This window comes from Zosterops lateralis (genome assembly GCF_965231275.1).
Source record: "Zosterops lateralis genome assembly, chromosome: 1".
In the NCBI taxonomy this organism is placed as follows: Eukaryota; Metazoa; Chordata; class Aves; order Passeriformes; family Zosteropidae; genus Zosterops; species Zosterops lateralis.
In genome coordinates, this window is record NC_139762.1 from 50,633,919 (window position 1) to 50,649,874 (window position 15,956).

At 35.8% G+C, this 15,956-nt stretch overlaps 1 protein-coding gene across 10 annotated transcripts in view; it reads left to right on the forward strand.

Moving 5' to 3' along the window:
* Nucleotides 1–15,956, forward strand: part of CLASP2 (cytoplasmic linker associated protein 2) — a 143,584-nt gene that overhangs the window by 88,321 nt on the left and 39,307 nt on the right. For 7 of the 10 annotated variants that reach the window (XM_083862094.1, XM_083862093.1, XM_083862095.1 and 4 more), the window contains 5 exons: nt 782–837; nt 1,962–2,132; nt 5,446–5,469; nt 10,126–10,227; nt 15,273–15,443. In XM_083862094.1, coding sequence (XP_083718220.1) covers nt 782–837; nt 1,962–2,132; nt 5,446–5,469; nt 10,126–10,227; nt 15,273–15,443 — 524 coding nt within the window. The remainder of the gene's footprint in view (nt 1–781; nt 838–1,961; nt 2,133–5,445; nt 5,470–10,125; nt 10,228–15,272; nt 15,444–15,956) is intronic. The other 3 variants (XM_083862096.1, XM_083862102.1, XM_083862098.1) reach the window with 1 other exon arrangement.

Here is a 15,956-nt window from a genome sequence, read left to right on the forward strand (position 1 = left end):
TTTCCCTGGCAGATATTCAACCAATGAATAGGCTATTATGTTTTCTTCTACTAGACTTTCTCTTTTCCCTGATGTCTCTGACTGCATTTTACCCTTCCAAACCAGACCAAAGGATGTGCTCACAGTTAAACTTGACTAGATTGAGATATTGTGCTTCAGTAACTACTCACTTATGCAGTGAAAACAAAGTGACAAAACACAGAGGAAAAGACATGAGATTTTTCTCCTTTTATAGGTTATAGGAGCATCTACATTCCATCAGGGGAAATGGGGTCTAGCTGCTTGGAAGCATCAACATTTCCTTTTTTAATTTATAGCTTAATTCTTGAGACATCTGGGAGTGGGGGAGGCTTACGAGTTGGACACCTGTTTTTCTTGTTACTGCAGACACCACTTCACATAATGACTTTCACAAATAAAGCTTTTTGGGTAGCTCCCACTCTTCCTGTTTTGTGGCTGATTTAGAAGATCAGCCCTGTGGTTAGAACCTCGTATTGACCACCAAAATGTTTCTGTGACCAAGTCTGGAATGTCTGAACTTGGTTGGTAAAGTGTGCCTGTCGGTAGCTGAAGGATTAGTGCTTCATGATAAAGATGTAACTATATAAAATATAAAGGATAAGATAATTCTGGTTTTCTTATCATTCTCTCTTTAAAGTATTTATCTATAAGATATACTGAGAAGGTTGAAAGGGAGAAAAGAACAGAAATGTTTTCCTCTTTTATTTTTGACTTTTGCATCTGATACATGAGATTTACTGGATTTGTTGACTTTTTTCAGTCGGCCTCTATCATCTAAATGGTCTGCAGCTAGCCCAGCAAGTCTTGCAGGCAGAGGTAAGGTAGTAGTACTGTAGTGCAGTGCATAGTTATTCTTCATGTTCTTTGAATTAAAAGTTCTAAATGCAACTTAAAATTTGACTGTATCAGCATTTGCCCTGTTTCCAAGATAAATAATAGTATGTGTCGCTACAAACTGTACCTGGAGCTAAGATTGCCTCACACTCACTTCACATTTTATGTAGTTTCAGTTGTTTAAAGTATAAGATATAATTCAGTATTAATGGATCATCTGTCCTGGAGTTTTGTCATAGAACAGTCTCTCAGAGAGACAAAACATTATTTTTTGGTCTGTTCATGATTAGACTTACGGCAGTTGGAAATTAAAGAATCACTGTCTCTTTCATCTGTTCCCATCTAGCTGTTGCTCTTTCTAAATAAATAAATAAAAAACAACAGCCAAATGACATATTTGTAATTCAGAAAGTTTAATTATTTGTTTTGTATTCAGAATTTAATAACTTCAGTGTTTTTTCTTATAATATCTTAGCGACTCTTTGAGAGTAAATTACTGAGCTGCTTTTTACAAATTATTATTATCTGTAATTAAGAGTGGATACTGGAACTGATCGGGGGAGTCAAGTTTAGAAGACGTAACACAATGGTTAAAACTAAGCAAATAGTTAAAATTCAGTAAATAATAGGAAGTAAAGGATTAGATCCTAAAGTATTTTAGAGTACACATTCATCTTACCTGTCTGTAGCTTTACCTTAGCCGGAGTGTGGGAGTATTTTCTTCCTTCACTATCTCAAGGAGGGATGTGAATTTTCTTACACTTGGGAATCATTGAATAATGTAATAAATCACACAAAAGTTCAGAATTGTCATTTGTGCTACAGTGGGAACAGACAGTTTGTATTAAATAATGCTGAATGAAGATAAGTAACTTCATAAAAAACTGTAAAACAAACTGTCCTGTATACACAGTTCATGGCAAGACCAGGTCTAGTTTGCTTTTTAATCTCAGTAATTCTTGGTTTAATACTAATTTAAGCTATTTAACCTAGGTTTTTGTGCTTTGTTGCAAGCATGCTGCAGTAGTAGAGGATGCTAACCTTTTAAAAATCATTCATTTAATTCAATATCAACTCCTTTTTTTTTTCTTCCCCATTTCTGGTAGTTTCAGGCAGCAGCAAGGGTGTCCCAAGCCCAGGCACCCTGCAGAGGTCTCGCAGTGACATCGACGTGAACGCTGCCGCCGGCGCCAAGGCGCGCCATGCCGCTGGACAGACGGCTGGGGCCGGGCGCCTCTCGGCAGCCGGGCTGCCCCCGGGCTCCTACGCCTCCCTAGGTAAGGGAGCCACCCCTGCATTGCTCCGAGAGCTTGCTGTGGTCTCTTGATCAAAAAGTTGCTGTGCAATACTCCTGCGTTTGAAAAGCAGTCATCTTTCTTAGTAGCCACACTGGAGTGTGGCAAAAGAGCAGGTGTTCTGAAAAAAGTCACAATGCTTTATGTCTCTTGTGCTGGAAGAATGCCAGTGCAAAGAGTGTGTCCATTCTATGCTCTTTGAATGTCTTCATCTAGAATTAATATTAAGTGTTGGAAGGAGTGGTACCTTTACTTAACAGCTCATGGTGATCATGCCTGTTTTTGTTTGTAAACATAACGGGAAAATGAGTGTGAGAGCTCTTGATGTTCCATTTTTCTCAGCTCACTCTTCAGGTATTTGACAAGAGTGCTAAAGAGATACCCTGGCAGTAAGAAATGGCTTCTTCATGAAATAAAGTAGTGCTTTACACAATAACTTACTACATTGAGTACATAATTTCTTCCTAAGGGCATTGATTAGGAATGCCCTTAGGAAGACTGAATACAGTCTTCATTGATATTTGCTGTTAGACATATGATGTGCTACAAGTAGTAAGAGTAGGGAAAAGTATTTGATAGTGGTGATGATGGTGTAGATGCTTTAACATCCACTAAGTGGCAATTGTAAGGGACTATGAACGTGTTTTCATTCTAAATTTTTAGCTTTTCTGTGCTGTAGGGATAACAGTGCAGGAGGAGAGGTTCAGTGTTCACAAAACTGTTTTTTTCTTCTCAGCTTCTATGCCAGCTAGATCACAAGGAGAGACATGTTTTAATGTTAGTATGGCCATAGGTGATCACAAGAGACAGAGAAACTATATAGTTCCTCTGATTTGCATTGTATTTGGGTAGATGTTAGCATACATGTAGGCTGTGGTTTGTGAAGGTTTTGGTTGTGCTTTTTAAGATCAAAACCTAAGTTAAAAGCTATCTAAAATTAGTTGATTCTTTTGTCACCAGGGCCTGCTGGAAATGCTGTGAATGGCATTGATTTTAGCTTTAATTTAAAGAGTGAGCAATCCTGATTTTAAAGGAATAGTTGGTACTTGGAATAGCAGCTTCGGACGTGGCTCCCTCTGGCGCCCACACAGGGGGCAGCAGAACTTGCTGGGTCGCAGGTGGACGCCGACATGAGGCTGCTTGATGGAGGGGGTACACTGGTGGTTCCCCAGGGAAATTGTGGATGCCCCATCCCTGACAGTGTTCAACACTGGGTGGGTCAGGCTCGGAGCAAACCACTCCTGTGGAAGGTGTTCCTGCCCACAGTAAGGGAGTTGGAACTTGGTGATTTTTAAGGTCCCTTTCTACTCAAACCATTTGATAATTCTGGAACTGTGAGTTCTTCCTAACTTAATTCCTAAAAGCCTGAAATATGTGGGATGATTATTTTCCAAGATTAGAGTATTGCCTGGTGTGTTCTGATGTGCAACAAAATGTATTTTGAACCTCAGACAAAGCTGGCATTCAGAGAAGTAAAAGTGGTGCAGAGCATGGTGACAGAGGGAAAAGTCAAATGGAAAACAAAGAGATCCTGCTCTGTTAATGTCTCCTTTATGCTGCTCAAATGAAGGGACTATAGTGTCTTAAGACTTTCACGGAAAATTAGCTCTTGATTGGAGTATTGATTTGCTTTTAGAACATTTTAAGCAATATCTGATTCATGTGAAGAATTTTCTAAGCAAGGGTTGAGAAGGGCACAGAGGTTTTCAGTGAAGTAAACAGTGGTGGATTTATGCAGGAAAATAACAGAAATAGCTTATTCTCTTTGTAATGTATTGATTGGATGAGTGAGGATGGGGGAGAGGAATAATAAGCAGTAAGTCTAGGTCCCATTCATTTGAAGGATTTGAGTTGCTAGAAAGCTTTACCTTGCTAGCAGATGCAGTCATGTGTGGAGAACAGTGTAATGGTCATTTAAAATGGCAAAATAATGTAATACTGGCAATTACAGTACAAGTCAAATCCTAGTGCAGACAGTGAAAGGGCAGTGGTAGTCAAGGAGACCAAGGTTTGTTTTCAGTCACATTAAAGCAGTACTTGCTTGACTGATCTTGGCGCTCAGTCTCCTAACAGTTTTTTGACTGTGGTAAAGTAATTTGAACGATACATACCACGTAGACAGTGTGACTGCTGTTTGTTGTGGATTAGCTTCAAAATATTGTTTACTCTTAGTTTTCAAATGGTAACCTTAAAAGTTGCAAAGTGCAAATCCAAGTAAGGACCATGTTTCAGAAATTGGGCTAATTTGTAAAGTTCGTTTCTCTGTTCATTTTACAGGGTTTATTTATAGCAGCCCAAATATGGAAAGTTAAATCACAGAACTATCAAGCTAGTGCTGACCATGGTCTGGAAAGGCCTAGGCAATGTTACTTTATTTCCATAATGCTTTCCACTTCCTTTAGGTGTTGCAGTCAGTACCAAAATAAATGACATTGTCTCCTAGAGCTTAAATTTATTTTCTGCCTGGCTTGCAGAAAAACATCCACCTTTTGCTTACACAGCTACCAAATTTAAAGCCTCAGAAGGCCAGAAGCTTATAAGGATAGTAATACATAATTGTGTTCACCCATCTCTTCCCTTTTCATTATTAATAGAAGAACTCTTGCTTATTTATGGTTTATTAAAAGATTATTCTAGAAGCAGGAGGATATTCTCTTGTTATTTTAAATGTTGACTATCTTTGGCATCCTTAAGTATTAATGTCCTTGTTGAGGAGCTTGAGCTGTAATTGTATATGTCTTGTGCTAAATATTTTAATTTTGATTGTTACTGTCAGAATATTTATGCACTACCTTCCAGCTGAACTGGTAAATATTTAATACTTTTAAACCAGAGTGAAACTTTCTCTCATTTGTCCTTTGTCTTAATTGTGCTATTTTTTTTCCTTCTGTCCCTTGCCCCAGGTGGGGCTTCATGCTCAGAAGCAAATTTCATGAGAAATATAAATATGTGGTTCAGTAATGATATAAATATGTACCGATGCTTCAGTAACTGTTTACACCAAGAATGAAACCATTTATTAATGTTTTACTGTAAGGGTTTTCTCAAATCTGGGAAATACAGAATCAATATCCCTGTGCAGGGTACTTGTACCCTATTTTGTAATTTTGTACCTTTCACTGAGCAAAACCAACTTTGCTTAAGGTGGCTTATACATGCATTAATTAGATAAACATGTCTGCTGTGTTTAATATTAATGTATTTTCCTCAATTAATGTTTTATGACTCTGCTGTGAACACCTTTATTCTAACACACTAAGTTTTCCATGTTTCTTTGCCTGCTTTTTCAACAAAGAGGATACTTCTGACAAGATGGATGGTAAGAAATTATTTAGTCTGTCCTCTAATTCTATTAAATATCTAATAAAGTGTCTTTTATGTTAAAGTATTGATGTTTATTATATTTGTCTGTTCATTAACAAAGTACTATGCTTTCCACTAACTCCTGTATAATCTTGATGTCTTTTATTATATGTGTTATTGCTGTATTTGTCAGTTTGGTCTGTATCAGCAACAGAAATGTCATCAGAAATCTGACATTACCCCTCTTTTTTGAAAAGGAAGCTCTCTTAATTACAGAGCAGTTTGGTGATTGTTACATGCTGGTTTGAAGTAGTTAAATACATGTTTTTTTAAATTAATCTAGTTCCAGTTTATTCCATAGTTTTACACGTGAAGTCAATTTTTTTGACTTAGCAGAACAGCAGTGGAAGAGCAGAAGATGCTTGACCGTATAAATATAAAGCAAAGCAAAAACCAAAGAACTCTATCAAAATCTAGCCTTACTACATATTTTTAAGTGTCTGTAAATTCTGTAGTACAATGTAATTTTATTAAAGAATCATTTTTGAAGAAGACCTACCTGTTAAAATAGCCTATCAAGTATTCCACCAAAGTTTCAGCACTTGGTTTTTTTTAATTCACTCTGTTACAAACACATGGAGGGACTGCAAAGCAGTTGAGCATCAAGCTTCTCATAGCAATTGTCTGTTTCAGGTGTGTGCAAATAATGCATCACATATAATAAAGTGACAATCCCAACCTGCTGCTTGGTGATTGTAGCTCTAATTTATTGCTTGGGAGCACTTAACAAGTTAGCTGCTTACTTAATATTTTTTGTCACGTATTTATTAACTGTGCATGTTTGGAAGAATGAGTAGTTTATTGGAAGCAAATGTATCTCACAGAAATGAGAAGAGGTAGATCTCTAAACCAGAATCCAGAATAATTTCAAAACACAGATGCTTCTTGAAAGAATTGGAGCTGATTTTGAGCACTGAAGATGTCAAGACTAGTTTAATAAAATGAGGAGTGTTTGTACAGGATAGTAGAGTCTGTATTGCTTATTTCCGTGTTGCATTTCCTTAGGGTACTTATAGTAGGCTTTATTTATAGTTGTTTGTTTATAGCTGTTATTTATAGCAGATCTTGAGCTTTGGACATTGTCACCAGAAATAAAGGTTCTTAGGGCCAGGTAGGCTTTTTCTTTTGTTTTGACCAGAAGTCACAACTAATGATATATTGTTTAAAACCAGCAAAGGAAGTGCTATACAATTGATCCGAATAACAGGGGAGGGTTTTGTTCTAGAGGCTGTCTCTAGGTATGATCTGCAAGATGGAGTGAAAACAGCTTAGCTGTCCAGATGTGGTTGTATGATACAGCTGTTCTGACCTAACCACCACCAAGAGGAACTAATCGCTTTTCCTTTTCCCACTAGCCTTGTCCGCATATTTTTTCTCTATTCTTCTCTTAGCACCTTGTAATAGTTCCATTATTACTGTAGGTGAACAGACTCCATAAAACTGATTTCATAAAAGTGACTGATACTCCATTATTTAGCTTTTGGAGCTGCCAGTGAGCCTTTAGCTATCCAGACCCAATAGCTGAAGCTGATATCTCAGCTGAAGGCTGAGAGGAAAGAGAAACAGAACCCACCCCTTTTAGGAGCAGCTGTGTGTTAGCCTGTCTTAGGTGTTGCATAGAATCTGCCTTCCAAGATTCAGCTCTGCAAGATTATTGGATTTGGAGGAGTAGCTCAGGGTTTGGGGGGGGTTGATTGGTTTTGAGTTTTTGGAAACTGGCAAATTTTATCTGGAAAACTTTGAGGCACTCCTACATACGTGTTACTGTAACTGATTTGAAATATACACTGAACTGGTTTTTTAGAAGCAGTTTTAAAAATAGTTCTGTGAAGGTACTGTAACATTAGAAAACCTTCCCAGCAAATATGACTTAAGTTCAGGCTTGCCAAAGACACTAACAGATGTTTTCTTCATTCTAGTTCTCTTGCAAGGCAGAAATGGTAGAGATTGAAAATAAAAATGGAAGTACCCTTTGATTTTATTTTTTTAAGGGGCATTTAACATTTTTATCATTACTAGTGTATATTTTATTCGCTAATAAGATCTGTTTCAAAGGAACTTGGAGGAAGGACTGCTGATGACTCAGTGTCCCATCAGTTCCTAGGTACTGATGGGAGAAAGGCTTGTCTGACTCTCACGTTGTCAAATATGCCTTGTTAAGCTTGGCATACTTGTCCAAGTGTGATCTGATTTCAGGAAGCTCATATTCCTTCCATGTCTCTGAGCGAGACTAGATCTTGTGCATGTGTATGTTCAGAGTAATTACAGGCTTAATTCAGAGAAGTCCTCCTTGCTGGCAGTTCCTGTCAAATTATCACTGTCCAGTGTGGGAAACACAGTCTCTGTTTTGATCTGTATATGTAATTTTGTTGATTGATCTCATAGATGTAATATTTTTTCTATTGAACTTTATGTGGTTTGGGAGGCGGTGATGTGCATTGTGTCCTTCTAAATCACTATCAGTGTAGTATGGATGTTTTCTTGGTAATTTTACTTCAGTTACGGAGTTGCAACATAAAAGGTTCAGCTCTCTTGACTTGATAAAATTTGTCAAGATTCCCAAGATTAAACTCAAAAAGAAATTTCAAAGACATAGTATTGTTTGGAATATCACATATTTTATTATTTTTTCTGTTTAGGAACAGCTTCTGAAGATGGTAAGAAACTACTTTGTTAGACTAGCTAATATTTTCAGCTTCATATTTTCATTGATACAAATGAAGCTTTAAAAGTAGAACTTGGTGTTTCTTGGGCTTTGTGGAGGTTCATAACAGATATGGGCTTATGGGCTAACAGCTTACGCATCTAATACTTGGTTGTCATGTACTGTTTTTAAAATTCTTTTGCTTTTATTCTCAATTTTTCATCTGCAGTCTTAAGTATCATTGCTTAACATTTCTACTGTGAAAATACAGGGGCTTTATAATTTTGCATTTGTTTTTTAAAGCAAATCTTGTCACAGAATATTTCATCAAATGTGTTCATGCTCTGGGAAGCAGGTGCTACTATTACTCGTCTCTGTGAGACTTAGAAGCTAATTTTCAATCTGTTATTAACATTTAAACCTGCCATTAGTGAATGGGTGTAGAGACTCCAGATGAGTTAACCGTTCATTTAACTCACAGACACAAGCTGGTTTATTTTACATTGATAAAGCTGAAACAGGTTCCAGCTGATATTTTAACATAGTATTGAAATAGTGGCACTCTGTATTCCTAGGTTTTGGGCCCAATTCTGAATGCAGTTACATGCTTTGCAGTCTCACAGCACTCTGTGGGAAAACATTGCCATTGCACGGGGATAACTAGTAGAGTTTGGACTGGTTAATCTAACCATTCATGCTAAGCCTATTGTTTTCTTATAGTTTAGTGAATAATCTCCTTTATCTTGATTCTCTTCTTATAGACTTTCATCTATGGCTATTCCCTCTCCTTGGATGAATAATATTAACTTGGTCTCCAAATTCTGCTGTGGAAAGCCTAAAGAGGCTAGAACTAAATAACAGTCTGTGTACCTAATTCTTTTAGGTCAAATATTGACTCAGCATGTCTAGAAAATATTTTAATTGTGCTGTGTTTGAAAGTGTTGAGTTTGTTGAGCTAGATCCACCCTGTACAGACTTTCTGGGGTTTGTTCTTGACACTTAGAAGAATTATGGTTAGCATGAGTTTGGTTTTAATTTCATTTTTCTGTTATTTGAGAGGTTGACTTAGGAAATGTAGTATACAACACCACTATTTACTTTTATAGATGATCTTTCAGTTAGCTATAATTCAGACAACTGGGGTCTTCCTTTCTTTTGTAATTTCTTTGTATAAGCTGGATGTTACAAGGAACATGGCTCACAATGCAGAAAGGTTTGACCAAACCCAAGAGAATTTGTCATTTGCCATTTGGCATTCTAGAGAGAAGTGAATCTCTTGTTTGATTTGTAGATACTTAGTTTAATTTGTCTCTTGCTCAGCTTTTCTGTCTTTTGGGGAGAATAATATTTATATCATGTTGTCATGAGAAATACTTCAATGTATTTAGTGTTTGCAAAATTATCTGGAAGGTTTGGGAAATCCTGTAGAAGTCTGTATGACCAGGGCCAGGAAAACAGTAGAACCTTCAGTAATAAAACAGCTAGTATTTAGATTTCTATAAAAAAGAGGAATGAAGTTAGGAAGAAAGCTCAGAATCCTATTCTGTAGTTTTATGACAGCAAAAGTAGAATTACAAGCTCAAGTAATCATGAGAAGACAGTACCTGATACAGCAACATTAGTGTTTGCATTGCATTGTGTTGAGCAAACTTCCCATTTTTTTAATGTAATCAACATATATATGTTGGAAGGAAGAACTAGCTAGCCAGTCCAGGGTGTTGAAGTTGTAACGTGCAAGTTGTTTGCTGAAACATGTAGCATCAGAGGAGAAGTATTTTGCTTTCTCAGCTATTTAATTTCTCAAGGTGTTCAAATTTCTACTAATTATCCCAAGCGAATTGTCACCAGTTGAGTTATATTGCGCTTCTTTTATATGCAGAAACTTAAGAAAGCATTAGTAAGTACTACTGATGCTGTGCTTCCTACCTGACTGTGAAAAACTGATTTAATGCCATTTTTCTTTCCTAGGTCGTATAAGATCAAAGCTCTCGACCCCTTCTGTTGGTATTGGAAATTCTAAAACAGATTCCAGAGGACGGAGTAGAACCAAAGTGGTGTCACAATCTCAGCGTATGTATTTTCTGTTCATCAATTATAGCTGATAAAGAGGCCAAATTCTTAAGCATTATTCATTGACCAATGGCTACAGTCAAAGTTAATTTAAAAAAAAAAGCGACATACTGAGTTGTTGTTCTGTGCCTTAGGTTCATCATCGCCAGACCAAAATGAAGGTATTTTTTTTCAGTGTTTTGGGTCAGTGGTATTTGCATGCTTTTCTGATTCATGTTGTTTTTCTCTGGACAAAATACTAGGTTAGGTCTTAGCTTGCCAATTAAATTAGATAATGTAACAGGAAGTGAAATCTATACTTAAATTCTGTCTTCAATTATAACTTCTCAACATTCTTTTTCCCCCTTTTCTGACTTCCCCAGGCCAGTAAACATAGACTAGTAATAGAGACGAATGGATAGGAAGAATGGTGTCTTGACTGTTACCTGCCAGACCTAATTTTTCATTTTTTAATAAAGTTGCTTTAGCCAGAAATACCCATTTTCACTTTAAGCTAGGCACTGCTGTACCTCTTGGATATAAACTCCTTTTTTTTTTTTTTTTTTTTTTTTTTTTATTACAGCTCTTGCCTTTATTTAACTCTTCTTTCGAAGGAAAAATAGTAACCCCTCACTTTACAATCAGTTACTTAGCTTGTGTTGAGTCAAAAGGCTAAACCAAGCAATTTAATGCATGTCAGCTAATCCACAGTAATTTCCTGTGTGTGTTTAGTTACCAGAGCAGATGCAACGTTTTTGATCTAGCCAAGCACTCAGTCATTAATTAAAAACACCCCATTATCTCACACTCTTTGGCACTGGCTGACCTACAGCAATTCGTCCACACATCTCATGTCTCCAACAGACACTTTCTGACTAAGCTCTGTAGCATTTTCAGAGTCTTATCTTTGTCCAATTAAGTGAAATGCAACTAAATTTGTGAAAGGAAGACAAATGCACAATAAAATTAAAATTAACTTCCCACTTGTATAAATTGTCAGATCTAATGTTCTAAACCAGTAAATTTTACCAAGTTTAAAATTTTCAGTACAGTTATTTTGCTATCACTACCCATACCCACTTTTTTAAATAAAACCCCTTAATAATGTGTTTAATGGCAGAAGCATTTGTCTTCATAGCAATAGAATTTTAAAAAAGCAGGTACTCCTGTTGGAGTACTTGCCATTCAGTTTCTGCATAATTTGATTTTCCAGCAAGTACAGTTGGATCAAACCTGATCCAGTGTTTGCAGGTTTTCTGAAATAAAACTTTCAAGCAATGTGAACAGATAAATGTAGCATACTAAAATTCAATAGAAAAAGTTCCCTTAAGAGCTTTGACAATGCTCTAATCCCAGAAGTGTTTGTGAAATGAGAGCCTGAAAATGAGTTGTTATTGGCTGGGACAAAAGTCTGCAAGACTTGTTTTACAGATGGCTACACTATACTATAAGCAAAGAATATGTGAATATTAAAAGAGGGAGGGAAGGTAAAGTTCCTTTTAATCCCTTTTCCCCCCCTCTATGAAAAGCTATAAGCAATATCTTTAACAGTTTTTTCATTAGTATGAGGAAAGTTTGGAATTAAGGTTGTTGAAAATACTTCTGTACTTTGAATAGACTTGATAAATTCTTAAGAAGTGAAGATGTTTAATAAACATCTGGGGGAGGGGGTAAATTTAGGTAGCAATATATAATACTTTAGTGATGATCACTCTCATATAACATTAAATAGCTGTATATCCAGAGAAGCAAAATTAAGCCATTCCAGTTTTTTTACTAATAATGATAGTTTTCTTTTTCATTTTTACACAATATTAATGTCTAAAGAGATAAATTGATATTGAGATAACTAGATCTGACTTCATGTGATGATGAGTGAAAATTAAATGCATGAATGCATCTTTACAGCCTTTTATTACTACTTCTGTTCAGAACCAATTGCTTCAAATAGCTCATTATAACCTGTCAGTGGGGGAGAACAAGAATTCTGAGATGTTTTAAGGAAGATAAACAGGGCAAATACAAATGGGCAGGCGAAGGAGAATTCTCAGGCACTGTATGCCAGCGATTTGGGTGATGCTTCTTTATGTGATTGAAAATTTTCATAGCATTGTGTGAAGCGTGATGCTTATTGTTTCCATACGGGGATTGTTTCAGTTCCCCAGCTTATATAATGAGAGAGTAGCTTCATATTAGATTTAAACCATTATTTTTTTAAAACCACTGTAGCACAGATGCTTTTGTTAATTTTTGGGTTACAGCTATCTTTTGTTCAAAAATCATTTTATGAAAGACTTGCAAATTTGAATGCTATTACAAAAAAAATACTTTTTAGGGTTTTAAAAGCCCTTTACTCTTCTATTTTTAAATTAACATAAAGTAAATGCTTCATTATTTTATTCTTACCTATGGAAAAAAATGGTTACATTTTTTTCCTTTTCATTCCAGTTTGGTTAGCAGATAATTAAACAGGGTCTGCTAAAGTTGCATTACAATCGACATTCAGAGAATTTCTGAATGAAAACAAATTCTTGCTTTTATACTTGAGATTATTTTAAAAAGGAAAACGAAAAATTCTATGCAAGTCTTTTCAGTTGTGCCATTGTGAATTTGCTTTTTTTGTTTTGGTCATCCACTGCACCTGCAGCTCAGTTCCTTTACTGTTGTGTCTCAAACAACAAAGTTTTGATCTTGTATGTAATTTTTGTTCAGCTGTTGAACTTATTGAGCCTTTTTGGCAATGTAATATTCTTTTCAAATAATATGCAGGCTACAGTTTCATGCTTAATTGAAATTTAATTCTTCAGTGTTGAGTTGTTGATTAGAAAGCTGAAGAATTGTAATTTGCTTGTGCAGCTTTGCTTCATCTGCTTTGTACATAGCATCTGAGTTTAATTCTTCAATTGTGGAAGCTACTTAATAGCACTGCTTTAGCATAACCCCCTTGTGGTTTTTTTTCCTGTGTGAAATGACTAAAGCTTTCTTATTTCCATTTACCATTCATTTTTTAATCTGCTCTGCTCCCTCCCTCTCCATGGATTATAAATCCCTACCCTAATCCTGCCTTTACACTTGTTCAGGATCACAGTCTGCTAACCCCATTGGTGGTAAGAGTCTACAGAATTCATGTACACATCATTGTTTGATCACCTGTTTGACATACCTCATTTAAGGGCCCTATTCAGCAGAAATTCTGGCTGCCTTTTTTCCATATGCTGCACGTAACTTAATTGGGTGTAATCCTTATGTAGAAAGCAGGAGAGGTGGGAAGGATTTATCATTTTGGAATAGTGCCTTAGTAATCTTTCTTTCATCATTCAGCTCACTTAGATCTGCTGGAAGTTGTGATACTGACAAGAGTATGCCAATGCTGTTACTAGCATAGTATTTTCAGGCTATTTAGCTGCATTCAGTTAATTTATGCTGCAGTAGGTACACTTTGCAGGTCAGACTATAGAAAGATCAAATGAAGTATTAAAACAAGAGGTTGCATTTCTTCGGAATATTCTGAGAAGAGTAAGCTTCTTCAGATTTCTGACCCGTTGAAGAAAATGTACAAGTCTGCAGCACAGTGAAACCTTCCACGATATTTTTGTTGCTTTAAAGAGATACAAAACAGGAAGAAAGCATAGTAATATCAGATCTAAGTTGAAATACCCTGATATGAAGAAACTGTCAAACCCTTAATTTTTGCACATCATAGCAGCTTTATAGGTTTGCTTTTTTTCTGTTGCTATAGAAGTTGTGCTAATTTTTTTTCCAGACTGTATGATACTTTATTTATCATTTCTGCTGAATAGGTCCATAGTTTGGAAAAGGGATTTTGCTAAATAATCATTTCAAGTTTGAATTCAAACAATGAATCTGAAAGTATATGCATGGTACATTTTTTTAGATTTCTCTCTTCCACCCAGCATATATTTTACTTTGTTTGGGATTTTGTTTCTTTTCCCATACAGTCAAGCTTTAGTCAACTTGTATCTTTTTTTCAATGTGCCTCATAAGAAGTAACCCATGAAATTCACTTGAAAAGTTGCATGTTGTCTGTAAGTCTGATAGCATCACTGTGGTCATACAGTTACCTGATTGTATTTTAAAGATTAATGAAGGGTTCAAATCTGTATGTAATTAGTCTTTGGTTGAAATTCTTTTTGCTTTTCATTTGATCATATTCCTTGAATTCTATAGCTGGAAACAATATATTAATAACAGTTGGTGATATAAATCAGTTACAGCTAGAGAAGAATGAAGTGTTTGTTAAGAACTTAGAATTTAAATGTTCTGTAACTGAGATATCAAAATGAAAGATAAGTGACCACAGTTTCTGGTCGTGATACAGTACCTTGAACATCTGTAGTGCTTTGTAATATGCAATTTAATTAACAGAAATTTAAGACACTTAAATATATCTTAATCAATTTTTTAGCTTGTTTAAAACTAATCTAATGAATTCTGTAATGTGTGGGGTAACCTCCACAGAAATGTACATGAGTACATTAATATTCTTCAGTCACATTTTATTTAATGTCAGAATAGTGCTTGAAGACCCAATGCTTTTAAAAATAAGGGAGAAGAGTTTAAATGTTAGGAAAATCACATTATTTAATTATAACATTGGTTGCATTGGAAGAGCTGGAATAATTGTTAAATCCTAGTTTAAAAGTTGCTCCCTTTACCTTTCAAACAGGTTTGTTTGTTTTTCTTTATTAATAGAAAATGGGGTTAATGAGACCACATAGCTTAAAAAGAAAGAGCACAGGGGCATTCCTTTTAGAGACCATGGAACTCTTGACAAAGTCTAGAAATAATAATTGTGATTTCTTGACCTTATGTAGTGCTAAATACCTTGTCAAGTGCTTCCTTGCGTCGATAATTTTAACTACCTTGTATGCAGCACTGTAAGAACTCGGACCAAGGCATTCTATTTCATGTCTTTACCTTGTAAGTTTTTTCCTGATCATTTCAATCTACCACCACCTTTCTACTAACTTCAAATATTATTTTCTTTTTAACCATAATTGTTTGTCCCCTGTGCTGTTACTAATATTTATTCATTCTACCTTCAGCTGGCAGTAGATCTGGGTCTCCTGGAAGAGTTTTGACAACAACCACACTTTCCACTATGAACACAGGAGTTCAGAGAGTGTTGGTGAATCCCGCAGCTGCACAAAAACGGAGCAAAATCCCACGAAGTCAGGGATGCAGTAGAGAAGCTAGTCCTTCTAGGTTGTCAGTAGGTAAGAATCACCAAGTAACTCTTTGTTTCTTTATAGTCCTTCTAACTTTAAGTGCTGGATATCTACAGCTGGTATTTAGTTATAGGTGGATGAAGAAAATAGAATGTATCCTAGAATGTGGCTGTTTTCTGAGACTAGTTTCTGATATACAAGACAATTTTAAACTGAAGCTGAAATTTGATGTTTTTCTTGTCAGAATGCTGTAGTTGTTCTTTCTCTCACCTCCCTTTCTTCCTTCTCTTTTTTCACTTCACCCCAAAGTAGCCATATCCTTTGAATGAAAGTGGGATTCCATTTTGAAAATATGTTCTTCATTATTTCATGTCTTCTGCGTATGTGTGTGCACATGTGTAAATTCTATGATGCTAAAATGGAAGTTACATGTCTTCAGTCTCACAGTGTAATTTGATTATACTTTATTGCAAACCATGTTATTGAAAAACATCTGTTGATTTTAATGGTATTTATGCTCTTCTTCCTTTGTATTTTTGATTTTTAACGTAACCACATAAT